The 14,192-nt window shown below is 36.9% G+C and overlaps 1 protein-coding gene across 10 annotated transcripts in view; it reads right to left on the minus strand.

Annotated features, from left to right (window-relative positions):
- The window catches only part of foxp1b (forkhead box P1b), a 246,457-nt gene that overhangs the window by 123,288 nt on the left and 108,977 nt on the right, over positions 1 to 14,192 (minus strand). For all 10 annotated transcript variants that reach the window (XR_008646236.2, XM_055212476.2, XM_055212472.2 and 7 more), the window contains one exon: positions 4,636 to 4,805. Coding sequence is in view for 9 of the 10 variants with exons in the window: in XM_055212476.2 (XP_055068451.1) it covers positions 4,636 to 4,794 (159 nt within the window). In the remaining variant the exon portion in view is untranslated. The remainder of the gene's footprint in view (positions 1 to 4,635; positions 4,806 to 14,192) is intronic.

Below are 14,192 nucleotides of genomic sequence, written 5' to 3' on the forward strand. Positions count from 1 at the left end.
CAGTAATACAAATATTTATAATTGACCTTTTATCTTGATGCTGTCCACTATTGTTGCATGTTTGTGCACACACTTCTGTTCCCACACATTGCAAAGAAACGTTTCAAGTTACTATGACAATCTCTTCCTTTGCCAGTAAACTAACACGAGGTTACCATTCACACTCATGATAGCATGATAAAGCCCTCTGATTGGTCGCAATCAGCATAAATCTACAGTAAAATATGCAGTTCCCTTTTTGCGTTCTCTCTTTATTTCTTGATTCGCTCCTTTTCGTTCAGCGTCAAACGCAGACGCCTGACACGATCAGGCGCTCTGGTGCTCACCCTCTCTTTATCTCTCCTTTACTTCTTTCTCCATTTCCTTGCATTCATCATAGTTGTAACCCCTGTTGTCTCAGCCGAGTGAATCAGATTGAGCCCCTGGCACAGAATGAAGGCAAAGTCAACAGGAATTAAGTTTCAGTGCAACTGTTTACTCAACTGTGGCCTGCAGTTATTGAAATCTTATCCACGGTTTTGTGTGACGACTGCGGTAATGAATTCAATATGGCTGTGATTTTCGAACTGACAACATCACGCTAAGTCCAAAAAGCACACAACAGGCTGAAGTCATGCGGATGACGGGAGAAGCATAAGCGAGAGCCAATCACAGATGCCGCAGAGTGATTGACAGACAGCAATGTACTCTAAACATTAAGAAAAATATAACGCACAATTCTTCACAAGGCTAATTGTATATCTTGAATTGCATATATACTATAAACTCAACGAAATAAAGTTTGTACATTATGATAAAATGCGTCATGATAGAAATAATATCACCACTGGGGAAATTTATTGATATAAATAATTTTCAAACAATAAATATTAATATATATTTATTACTAAGAACTAAATTCTGAAATTAAAATTTTCTACATGTTATTCATTCATATAATGAACATTAATGAATTTTCTGTACATTTTCTATACACAAAGCTCAAGTTCATTGCAGTGTTTCCCATACATTGATTTATTTGTGGTGACCCACCACAGAATCAACACTGGCCCCCACAAATAAAATTTTCATGATTCCCATTTACATTTTTATTTCACTATTTAAAACAGCTTAATTCGGCTTAAAATATAATTTGATATATAATACAGATCAAATACAGATACAGATCAAAGAGTAGAAGTGAAACATATTTCAACACTAGATCAAACGCAAACACAACATGATGACATCACATATATGCTAATTAGCGGATGACGTCATCACCACCACAGTCTCCTCAAAATCCTGTGGGAAACACTGCATTGCATACCTTTTTTTCTTTTGATTGACAAGATAGATCGGCCATGACTATTGGCTGTCTTTAAAATATCGTCCGATAGTGTGAAAAATTGCTTTTAACAGCCTATACCAATTATTGGCCGATGTATCGCTGCAATTCAAATTTTTAGGTACTAAAAAGGGTCAATAATATATGAATTAATCTATTATTTTGAACAGAAATCATCAATCAGTTTGTAGTCGTAAAAAAACACCCAGCTACAGACTAGTCAATCCTGTTTTAATTTTAATTTAAACTTATGCAGACTTCAGATATTACAAGATAGACGTCAGATATTTCCTATGAACGTCCTATTAATCTTATAATAGTAATACACAATCTTGAAATTCAACAGAATACAAAAAACAATCCATTGCATAAAAGCGAAACAAATTGTGGGCCGCTCTCTGCCTTCAAAGCCGCTGTCATGCAGGCCTGTCCTTAAAACAAAGGCGCAACGCTCTTAAGTTCAACGACAGCCATGTTACTCCATCGGACAGGCACATCAGAGGCTCCTAACCAACCAAACAACCTTTGACAACATCTCCCATCATGCCGTGGGGCGCAGACAACACACGACTGGCTGATCTTTTCAATGCTGCTTTAACGCACTGTCACATGGCGAACACAACACTCAAAAAATAGCCTGTCTTTTTATTTCAGTGGAAGTGAGGATGTTTTGGGGCATGTTGTGTTATTTATAATATTAAGTAAAATGGCTGCAGCATAATTTCTAGGAAGCTCTATAAAATTCATTATGGGTGTTTACAACGCGACAGGTGAAATCTGTAGCGTCTGGATGGGCGGCACACGTACACAACTGTCCGTACATTCCTTTACACCTGTGTATTTTTACGATGCAATGCGCTTGATGAATATTTCACCTGAATGCAGATGCAGAGATGCCGGGATAAACACACACAGGCAACCGAAAGCACAATCATAGAAAGAGCACTTAGTGCGTTTAAAAATTCAAACTGCTCTCAATATACATAAATAATCATAATAATGTTTTTATGTACTCTGCATGAAAGGGGTGTGATAATTAAATATTTATGAGCACTTAAAGAGGAGAGAGAGGATGCTGTTGACATGCGTTAATAAAGGACAGGTGAAGAAAAGAAAGATTGGTGAAAGAAAGAAAGATTGGTGAAAGAAAGAAAGATAGACAGATAGATTGGTGAAAGAAAAAAAGAAAGAAAAATTGATTGGTAAGAGAAAGAAAAAAGGAAAAAAGAAAGAAAAAGATTGGAGAAAAAAAATAATGATTGGTTAGGGAAAGAAAGAAAGAAAGAAATATCGAATGTGAGGGAAAGAAAAAAAGACAGAAAAAGATTGGTGAAAGAAAGAAAGAATGATTGATTGATGAGAGAAAGAAAAAAAAGAAAGAATGACAGAAAGAAAGAAAAAGATTGGTGAATAAAAGATTGGTGAAAGAAAGGAGAAAAAAGATATATGGGTGAGAGAAAGAAAGAAGGAAGGATTGGTGAAAGAAATAAAGAAATATGGGTGAGAGAAAGAAAGAAGGAAGGATTGGTGAAAGAAATAAAGAAATATTGGTAAAATAAATAATGAAAAAAAGATTGGTGAAAAAAATGAAAAAGATTGGTGAAAGAAAGAAAGAAGGAAGGATTGGTGAAAGAAATAAAGAAATATTGGTAAAATAAATAATGAAAAAAAGATTGGTGAAAGAAAGAAAAAGATTGGTGAAAGAAAGAAAAAGATTGGTGAAAGAAAGAAAAAGATTGGTGAAAGAAAGAAAAAGATTGGTGAAAGAAAGAAAAAGATTGGTGAAAGAAAGAAAGAGATTGGTGAAAGAAAGAAAGAGATTGGTGAAAGAAAGAAAGAGATTGGTGAAAGAAAGAAAGAGATTGGTGAAAGAAAGAAAGAGATTGGTGAAAGATAGATAGATAGATAGATAGATAGATAGATAGATAGATAGATAGATAGATAGATAGATAGATAGATAGATAGATAGATAGATAGATAGATAGAAAAAAAATATTGGTGAGAGAAAGAAAGAAAGACTGGTAAAAGAAAGAAATAATTGGTGAAAGAAAGAAAGAAAGATTGATTGGTGAGAGAAAGAAAGAAACAATGAGATTGGTGGAAGAAAGATTGGTGAAAAAAGATAAATAGATTTGTGAAAGAAAGAACGATAGACAGATAGATTGGTCAAAAAAGATTGATGAAAGAAAGAAAGAAAGATTGGTGAAAGAAAAAAAGAAAGAAAAATTGATTGGTAAGAGAAAGAAAGAAAAAAGAAAACAAAGATTGATTGGTGAGTGAAAGAAAGAATGAAAGAATAAAAGAAAGAAAGACAGAAAAAGATTGGTGAATGAAAGATTGGTGAGAGAAAGGAGAAAAAAGATATATGGGTGAGAGAAAGAAAGATTGGTGAAAGAAAGAAGGAAGGATTGGTGAAAGAAAGAAGGAAGGATTGGTGAAAGAAATAAAGAATTATTGGTAAAATAAACAAAAAAAAATATTGGTGAAAGAAAAAAAGAAAAAGATTGGTGAAAGAAAGAAAGAAAGAAAGATAGATGGATAGATAGATAAACAGATTGGTGAAAGAAAGATTGATGAAAGGAAGAAAGATCGGATAACTGAAAGAAAAAAGAAAGATTGATTGGTGAGAGAAAGAAAGAAAGAAAGAAAGAAAGAAATATTAGTGAGGAAAAAAAGATTGGTAAAAGAAAGAAAGATTGGTCAAAAAGAAAAAAATGGAGAAAGAAAGAAAGAAAGAAAGATTGATTGGTAAGACAATGAAAGAAAGAAAGAAAGAAAGAAAGAAAGAAAGAAAGAAAGAAAGAAAGAAAGAAAGAAAGAAAGAAAGAAAGAAAGGTGAGAGAAAGAAAGAAAGATTGATTGGTGAAAGAAAGAAAGAATGATAGAAAAATTATGATTGGTGAATAAAAGATTGGTGAAAGAAAGAAGAAAAAGATATATGGGTGAGAGAAAGAAAGATTGGTGAAAGAAAGAAAGACAGACTGGTAAAAGAAAGATTGGTGAATGAAAGGAGAAAAAGGATATATGGGTGAGAGAAAGAAAGAAATGATTAGTGAAAGAAAAAAGAAAGATTAGAGATAGATAGATAGATAGATAGATAGATAGATAGATAGATAGATAGATAGATAGATAGATAGATAGATAGATAGATAGATAGATAGATAGATAGATAGATAGATAAAAGGAAGAAAGATCGCATGGAACTGAAAGAAAAAAAGAAAAACTGTTTGGTGAGAGAAAGGAAGACAGGAAAGAAAGAACTATTGATGAGCAAAAGAAAGAAAAAGACTGGTGAAAGGAAAAATCACCTGCTGTTGCTGGAAGTTCAAAATATCGGATGCTGTGATGTCAGAAGAAGGTGTGGCACTTTTGGATCGAACTTCTCTGTGTCCGTCCACGCCTGGTGGGATGCCGTTCTGATTGGCCGTTCCGTTGCTTGCCGCCTCTGTCCCTGACTCTTGCATCATGACTTAAAAACCTGCAGCGTAGAGACAAACAAAAGTGTTAAACAAAACCCCCATTCAAACTCTTTCAAGCAAACATCAATTTCTCATTGTCCCGCTCAATTTCACTTTTCCCATCTTTCCCTGTCTGTGCTGTCCACTTCTTTGTTTTCAACATACCTTGACGTATAAGATAATACATGTGACAAAACTTTTATTTCAACAACACCTGCTTTTTCTTCTTTCTTTCAGTACAGACACTCTGCGAGCATCCGAGTGAAAGGTGTGGGCTGAAAAGCTTTCAAATCATTTCTGTATGTCTTTCCTGTTTCTGCTGGGCTTGAAAATGAAGAAAGAGCTCACATGGGATGGGAACCCAACCTCAGTCACGTCTCGGCAGAGATGAGGCCCAAGAAAACACGGGCCGTCACAAACAAAACCCGTTCGAATGAAATGGATATATTTACTCGCATCGCTCCCAGAAGAGCCACAGCCCGATGGCTTTTTAATGGGAAACAGGGCAGGGGAGCTGGATGGATGACAGACCTCCCAAATCAAAACTTCTCAACTAAAGTTCACATCCTGGGTGTTCAGTTAACACCGCGGTCCCGGGCCTACACGCAAACAAACAAACCCCAAAATATTCAGATGTACTTCCAGTAATACATGATACTTTCTTGAAGGCATTTCAAATACGTATAATAGCTTCTTGTTCTCGCAAACCCCAGCTTACAAAATCGAGCTTTCTCCCTGAAGGCCGATCCATCCGTCTCGACCCAAGACTTAAAATTATATATTTGCATTTACATCAGCCATGATGGGTGCCTCGTAGCCCCGTTTCAGACCATCTTAATGAAGCTGACCAAGTCGGGCAGAAGTAAATTAACTCGGCTTATTAATTATTGATATGAGGCAGAATGAATGCCCTTAAAGCAGTGGGTGCTAATCACAAAGGCAGGTGAAAATTGAAAAGAATTCAGATTTATAATGCTACCCTCTCAGACAGCTTGATAATTGTTATCCGGGTTTGGGGGGAGCGGAGGACAAACACATTGGGCACTGACCCATCTAGACCAACGAATGGCTGCGGGGTCCTCCATTGTCTATTTTTAATGGAGCTGATGAACTCAAGAATGAGAAACAGGAAAGACTACAATACACAATTAAAGTAGTAAAAAATACAAACTTGTATTATTTTAAGTAATTTGTCAATTGAAGTGTTCACACCAGGGTTTGCCAGCTTTAATAGTAATACAGTATATAATCCAAAAAGGATGGGAAACAATAGCTGGGTTTCCATCACCCTGATTTTATGTGCATTTTAAAGTGCAGAGTGAAACGCCAAATTTACTTAATTTGCAAAAAAGTTTTTACGCTCGCTTGAGGTGGTTTTTAACTTATGTAGAGAAAAATGTGAATAAGAGAGATGGGAACGCATTTGCCGAATATATTCTGAAGTAGCAAACATTAAACCCACATGACTGATCGTCTAGCTGTATCAGCTGATATGAAATAACATTTGATACAATTACAGCCTGACTGCTGGTCACGATTGAAATAACAGCACTACTGAGAGTATTTTATTGATATAAATTATTACATTTTCAAACAATAAATATTGTTAAAATTTATGATTACCTTTCATCTTGATTAAATTATCAGGTTTTAAAAAGGAAAAATTATTTTAATAAGCTTACTGTATGGTGCTCGACCATAGACTGTAAAAAAAGATGGACGACGCCCATTTGCTCTTTTCCATTGGTGGAAAATGAAGCAACCAGTGTCCCGATACGGCGCTGACATCTTGGGTCTTGAGTCTGCGCAGTGGCAATTTCGGGACCAGTCCTGCGCAGTAGTGAGCAGGTAGTAAAGCCACGAAATCAAGGCCCTGCCCTCGCAGAATGCGTGTATCACAGCTGTCAATCATGACATGACACCACCAATTTTATAGCATTAATTAAGTAAAAATAAACTTTTTTTAAAAAACAAACACTTGAATTTGCATCAGCCTGATAAAAACTACAGTAAATGACAGAAACCAGCTTCAGAAAAAAGATAATTGAAGTGTAATTAAGTTGTTTAGTTGGCCTTAAGTCCCATTGAATAACATGGGGGAGGCGGGGTTTATGACCTATACTAGGACCAGTCACTAGGGGGTGATCAAGACGTTTTGGCTTTACTTTTCAGGGCTTGTGCGGCGAGATGGTTTAGGTCTTTTAAGGTAGTTGTTATCACGCTGATATATGTTCAATTGTTCATTTTTGTGATAACTTTCATTTTAGCTAGTAATTTGATGCTATATAAATGGGGCGTGTCGTTAAGATCCGCGTGGTTGAATTGGGCGCGCGAGTGTTTGGGCGGAAGTTTTATACCGCGGCTCTGCTTCTGGCTACACGGACGATTCCTTCTGCACATGCCTTGGCTCCGAACTGACATTTTAACGGAACATGGCAGTGCCCATGGTCGAACATTTTTGGCTTTAATTTATATAATGCAAAAATGATGGGAAACAATAGCTGCGTTTCCATCAACCTAATTTTATTTGCATTTTGAAGTGCAGAGTGAAACGCCAAATTTCAAAAATAAAAATTCGCAATAACGTTTTTATGTTAACTTGAGGTGGTTTTTAACTTATGCGGAAAAAAATGTGAATGAGAGAGATGGGAACGCATTTGCCGAATAAATTCTGAAGTAGCAAACATTAAACCCACATGCCTGATCGTCTAGCTGTATCTGCTGATTTTGTCTTTCCCATATTAATAAAACTAAAAAATGAAATAACATTTGATAAAATTACAGCCTGACTGCTGGTCACGATTGCAATAACATCACTACTGAGAGTATTTTACAAGTCATTAACCCCGCCCTCTCCATGCAAACAAACAGGACTCGGCTCTAAATAAAAAAAATTATTTAAACTTCCAATAAAAATTTTCAAAAAGATGGTTTTGGTCTTTTAAGGTAGTTTTTATCACGCTGATATATGTTCAATTGTTCATTTTGTGATAAGTTTCATTTTAGCTAGTAATTTGATGCTATAGAAATGGGGAATGTCATTAAGATTGGCGTGGTTGAATTGGGCGCATGAGCGTTTGGGCGGAAGTTTTATACTGCAGCTCTGCTTCTGGCTACATGGATGATTCCTTCTGCGCATGCCTTGGCTCCAAACTGATGTTCTTACGTAACAAGGCAGCGCCCATAGTCGGACATTTTTGGCTTCAATTCATTACAATGGAAGAAAGCGACGTCTATGAGCTCGACATCATCGTGATGCCCTTGCTGCCAGTACCTGCATCAAAAATTTGGCATTTCTATTTCTGTGCACAGCATTCAATTTGGCAATTACAAGTTGCACTGCTAGTATATAAGTCCTGTCTCCATTTTCTAAGAGTGCCTGTTGGTTAGTAGGTTACCAATACAACCGTCATTCGCTCAAACGGCTTGATGGAAATGCTCCTAATTCGTATTTGTTTGTTTAAAAAAAAGAGATTCAAAAGCTCAAAAATCTAGGCCACAGCTTCGGCTATGCTACCATTATTTCTCTGTCAGTCTTTCCGCACATTCCATACTTTAGCTTTATTTCGTCTCTCAAAAAACACTGAACTGTACACATGGGTCACAATAATCCTTTCAATTAAAGACTAACACAGCAAATAGCTGGTACTCTACCAAACAAGCTATTTAGCAAGGTCCTCTCTTTTTCTCCTCTTTGTTTATGCGTTTAGTGTCTCATTTGTTTCCTTTCCTTTTTTTCATTGTGCTCCATAAAGAGGCTGATAATAGCTATTATGCATGCACTGTCATTCCGTACTAAATTTTCATAATTATAAAGGAAGGGCGTAAATTTCCGAATGCGTGGCATCTCTAAAAGTAATCACGAGAATGCGCCGGGGGGCTATTTTAATGTATGCAAAACTAGTGACCCACAATAAAGACGTGAAGCCGCAACAAATGCGGAGTAACGCACACGTGCCCCAATGCACGTCTGAAGAGGGCCGGCTAAAATTAACACCCAATTAATTTCGGATTGACAAACAAATGAAACCCATAAATCTACTTTCTCATTAAATTTCATCAAGGAATAATTCAAAAGCTGCAATATCGCGCCCTAAAAAAAAAGGTTGATAGAAAATGCCTGTTATCCATCACAAATATCAAATAGATGGAGAAAAAATAACCTGGTGGACGGGCATTAATAATCTCAGTGGCGTTATGATTTAAGCTAGTGTCTCGAATTTATTTCGCCTTTGTGGCTTCTTGATGTGCAATTTTGTATTTAATATGAACACGAATAATTGACAAGAGCAAAAAATTACCACCCCACACAGACTTCACAAGAACCAGATTTGTTTATTTACAGTGTTTACCGAGCTTTAACCAAAACGAAAACAAAGTCTTAAGACAAAAATGTCAAAATATTGGAAATTCCCGCAGAGATTAAAGCCCCCGCCAGCAGGCAACTATCAAACCACCATCATCATCATCATCAGATGTCTGCACCTTTTCCAGGCAAAACGTCTGCTTGCTAAACACAACAAGTGTTTGGAACAAACAACAGATAATACAACAAGGTCAGAATTTTTGTTTGTTGATGTTTCGTTTGGTTCATTTGAAACATACACACGCACACAAAAAAAAAAAAAATCACATGTATGCCACACCTGGCTGACATGAAAGCATAAGCATAAGCAAAAAAAGAAAATGAGGAGTTTTCCCCTTATTTATTATTTCCCACAATTTGACTGGAAGAACATGTGTTTATGGATCGCGTGTGTGTGTGTTTGTGTGTGGCGTTCACCAGCCCGGAACGCAGACTCCATCATCGCAAAAAGATGCTGTCATTCCCGAAAGTTATGAAAGCCCACCTGCTCTTACAAGTCGGCGTTCTCACACCACCCTTGTTTATACAAGCGCTCAACAAAGGGACAACATTCATGATAAGCAGTCACAATAAGTACAAAACCCATGATCATTTTTGTTTAGGTTCAACCTTGTTGCTTGTCTAGACAACACAACGAACTGTATGACACAATAGGTGTGTGTGTGACCATCTTTCTTTCTTCGCTGCTGTTCCCCAAGGATTCCAGACGAATTACACGGACAGCTGTATTTTGGCTATGGTGCTTTAAAACAAACAACAAACTTCTTACCGTTTTTAACCGTTTCATGCATGTTAACCCGACTTTTTTATGAATGCAAAAGTACATTCTTAAGCTGGCAAGAACTAATATGATTGGTTCAATTTACAATATTTTTTTATTTAAAGATACACTTTATGATTTATGACCCTTCATAATTACTATGCTTTAGGAAATCTTCATCAATGAACGCGATGGATGCTAAGCCTCTTCAAAGTCTGTCTTTCCAATGTCTTTGTATTTGGTTTGACCTTTTAGTCTCAGGATGTAACACTGCATCACTCACTGGGCTATCTGAGCTAACGCTGTGTCAAGGTGAAGAAGAATTGCCCGTCGCCCCCTCTCACAGAGGAAATGACAGCGGTGATGAAACCAAACAGCCCTTGTAATCTCGCCGGCCCACTCCAGGCCCAACACATCGAGAAAACCCCATTGCGGTCTCCAGCCGTACCTTAGTTTGCACAGACAGGTTTGCTTTTTTTCTCGAGTTTGCTTCCACACCTTGTAGGGCGAACGCTCGTCCACCAGCTCTTACAAACAAAGCCCGCTATTTGTTTAATAACCGATTGCTGCCATGCCTACGGTAAACAAGAGGGCCTTTTCTTTCTGTTTATGAACAAACACATCTTCTCGCAAAGAGCAATTTAACATTAACCAGGTGGAATGATCAACAGATCGCATAGGTTACACGGAGGGCAAGTCGTAATGTAAACACTCTTCAGAGAAGAAAGGGAGAGAGAGGTTAGACTAAAAGCACAGAAAGGAGCGGGCGAGCATAAATGGACAGCGAGGTCGATGTAAATGCGGCGCTTCTTGAATAAACAGCTGGGGAAGAAACCCAAGACAAACAAACAGACGTTCTTCTGACATTTAAAGAAGCATTAAGATGGGTGGGCTACAGCTGGCGACGATGGGGCCACTCGATGGGGCGGATCTTGGCGACCTTGTTACGATCCTCCTCTAAGTCCGGCTCGGCTTGCGGAACAAACAGGACATGCCGGATCAACATCGAGGAAAACGCAGCGAGAAACTTGTAAAACATGTTAAACATTAGCACAGTCAATTACTCAGTAACCAGTGCTCAGAAATATCAATGTGTATTTACAGTCGTATAAAGAAAAGAGATTGGCTTTACTGTAAACACATTCATTAATATAATGAATGAGGAAAACTTTAATGTATTTAATAGAACAGCTATACATAAATAAAATGCAGATTGAAGGTAGATATAAGCTGAATAAATATTGGGACAATATTTGGCTGAGACACATCTATTTAAAAAAACTGAAATCTCAGGGCCTTGAATTTTTCCCCCCAGATTTACAAGTACACTTTTTATAGACAAATAAAGAGTACTGGAAACCGAAGATACATACTTTTTGATATAGTGCATTATCTGCAATGATTCAGTTAAGAAAATGTTATTTTATCCTCAAAACATTGTAAAATACTATAGTAGCTTCTAATAGTATAATTTTACTGGTCAAACAAGAGTCAGGAATTTTGTAAAACAGTAAATGTAAAATTTTCTGCAGAAGTCCATTGAGGTTTCAGCAACATTCTGTGTGGACCTGCCAATAACCCTGTATAATATTTGAAATAGACAGCCGCACTGAAAAGTTTATTTAACTTCAGTGTCGTAACACCATCTCAAGTTTCATCCAAGCAAAGTAAACTTAAGTAAACCACACACTCAAATCTCATCCTGACACACCGAAAAGCAATGCACTGAAAATGGCTATTTGCCAGAAAATAAAAACACTTACAGTATGTGATTAAGCAGAATATCCAGACTATGTGTCTTACACAATGAAAATGGATGGTGATGACCAATGGCCATCCACTTTCAAACTTTCCAAAATGTATCCAAACGTTTCAATATCATACTGAAGCCTTATTCATTTAAGACATGTAGGAGTGAGTTGATGACAGAAATGAGCGCTGAAAAATGCACTGTAACGTTGTTGAGAAGAAAAGCCTCAATTTTTAACAATGACTCAAGTCTACCGTTAACATTTCCTAGTGCAGCATTTTCCACTCGCTCTCACATTCATTTTATTTCACTTTCCAAATCGATTTCCTCTCACTGTGAAAACTACAAAAACAAGATATAGAGGTCTAAACACATATTTATTACAGATTTAACAAAATGTAGTCCGATTTTCATGCATAAAATCTCACCAGACCATCATCGCAACTCGAGGCTTGACGTTCTGTTTCAGACAAATCACATAATTGTGAGAGTATTTTCAAGCTTTAGAAATGAAAGAAATGTGAACAATTACAATGCCATAAAAAAGAAGAGAACTCTTAAAAAGTATAATATTAAAAGACACACATTAAAAACAATTTATCTCCTCCGGATAGATTTATGCCAAAGTCTGCATGGCAATAAAGGCCATGCTGTGCCGAGACAATGATAGAACGCGCAAAGTAAGGCAGGCCACGGTATTTTTAGCGTGACAGCCAATAGAGACCAAAGTAAATAAAAAAAGTCTAATGAGTTTAATGCAGCTGCTATCAGGATAGAAAGGATCATTTTGGGATGTGGAACTACAGTTTACGGCAAATTCCTGAGCGACTCTCCTTCAAGCGACTTTGAAGGATTTGTTCACAGACAGCTCGTGATGATTAGCGCGCTAGCGAGGAGTCGGTAACTGCGAGCGGGGTCTCACCGTGCTCATGCGAGGCATCAAGTCGACTTTCACTCAAAAAGCCCCACAGCACAATGGACAAATTAGAGCTGTCAAACACCCGCACGCACTCGGCTAAGAAAACAAGGCGTTCAATCTCCAGCATCCGCTGGGACTGGCCAAAGTGCATATTGTTTTAATATTATTTAAAAGTGTGTCATATATTTTTAATCATTGTTACTTGAAACTCGTGCTAGGAGCTCTCCCACGGGTGCACGGTGTGGACGTTTGGGTAGAGGAAATGTGTCAAGAGCGTATTTGTGGGACGGGGAGTTTAGCCCCGGCGAACTTTGTCTAATTAATATTTCTAGTGTAAACCATGAGAGGGCCTGTATTATTAGAAACATCATCTGGGGGGTAAATTACCCAGTCGCAGTGCCATCGAGTCAATTGGCAATAATGGAAAAAATAACAACATAACTAACGCGAAAACATCCTGGGTACCTGAAACACAGCATATGACTTTGTAGTAAGAAAGTACTCGGCGAGACAATTACTGTAAATATGCGGGTGGTTGATATGACTCGTCAAGCAGCGAAAGCAGTTTCCTGCGGTGTGACGCGCTATACTTTATCTAAAACTATTTCAATGACACTTTCCTAATTCTTGTATAATTATTATGAACGCTGTTTTTATGAGCTCGTATTAATTAAAAGACAGCATGGGATATTTCTCCTTTTCACAATGGGTTTGTCATACACTAAAGCATTTCAAAAAGCATTTATTTTAGGTTATTAAACAAAACCCCATTAATCAATATCAGGTTTATTTGCACTACCTTTCTTAATCGACAATGGAAAAAATATGCAGAACTTTTGTCAAATCAACATAAATATTTATGCTAGTTTAACTTAAAAAATTAAGTGAAACACCTTCAACTAGTTTTTATAATTTATGTCAACTATTCACAGGTCAAAAGTGTAAATAGTAGGCTGAATTGACTTGCAAAACCAAGTTGTTTTTGGCTTTCAACTGTTTAGGTTAATTCATTTTACTTTAATGGCAATGAAAGGGTTATTAGTCAGTAATTGAAATGCTTTATTTTCCCTTTAGTCAATTCATTGGTCTTTCGTTGCAACAGCCTCTAATTGCATGCAGAAATCTCTACTTCACTGTCCTTTCTGAATAAAACTGCTGAAAAATTCGGACAATATCCTAATATATTTTGTAAACCTCCTTTAACCGCGTTAAAAAAATCTTGAACCATGACGTATGCGTACTGTCATTCATTTAGTTTTTCTTCCATTCACTTAGAGGATGTTTTGCTGAAAAATCAACATGGCATTGAACAGATTCTACAAACCACACGGTTAACCCTCATTTTGTTTTAACCCAAATATATAAGTACACTTCCATTACTCAAGTGTTTTAGTTTAATGCATGAATTGCATGAAATTTTGAGTTGAATTAATTTATTTTAGCTTTTTAAATCTCTGGATTTGAAAATGTTACCCATCACATATTGTAGCTTACATAAATGAACCGTTACTATTATATTGTAATTATTATACTTTATACTATACACTGTAAAAAAAATCCGTAGAAATTACAATGTTGTTGAGCTGGGTTGCCGGTAATTCACCGCAGATTC

This window comes from Misgurnus anguillicaudatus, chromosome 8, assembly GCF_027580225.2.
Source record: "Misgurnus anguillicaudatus chromosome 8, ASM2758022v2, whole genome shotgun sequence".
Classification (NCBI taxonomy): Eukaryota; Metazoa; Chordata; class Actinopteri; order Cypriniformes; family Cobitidae; genus Misgurnus; species Misgurnus anguillicaudatus.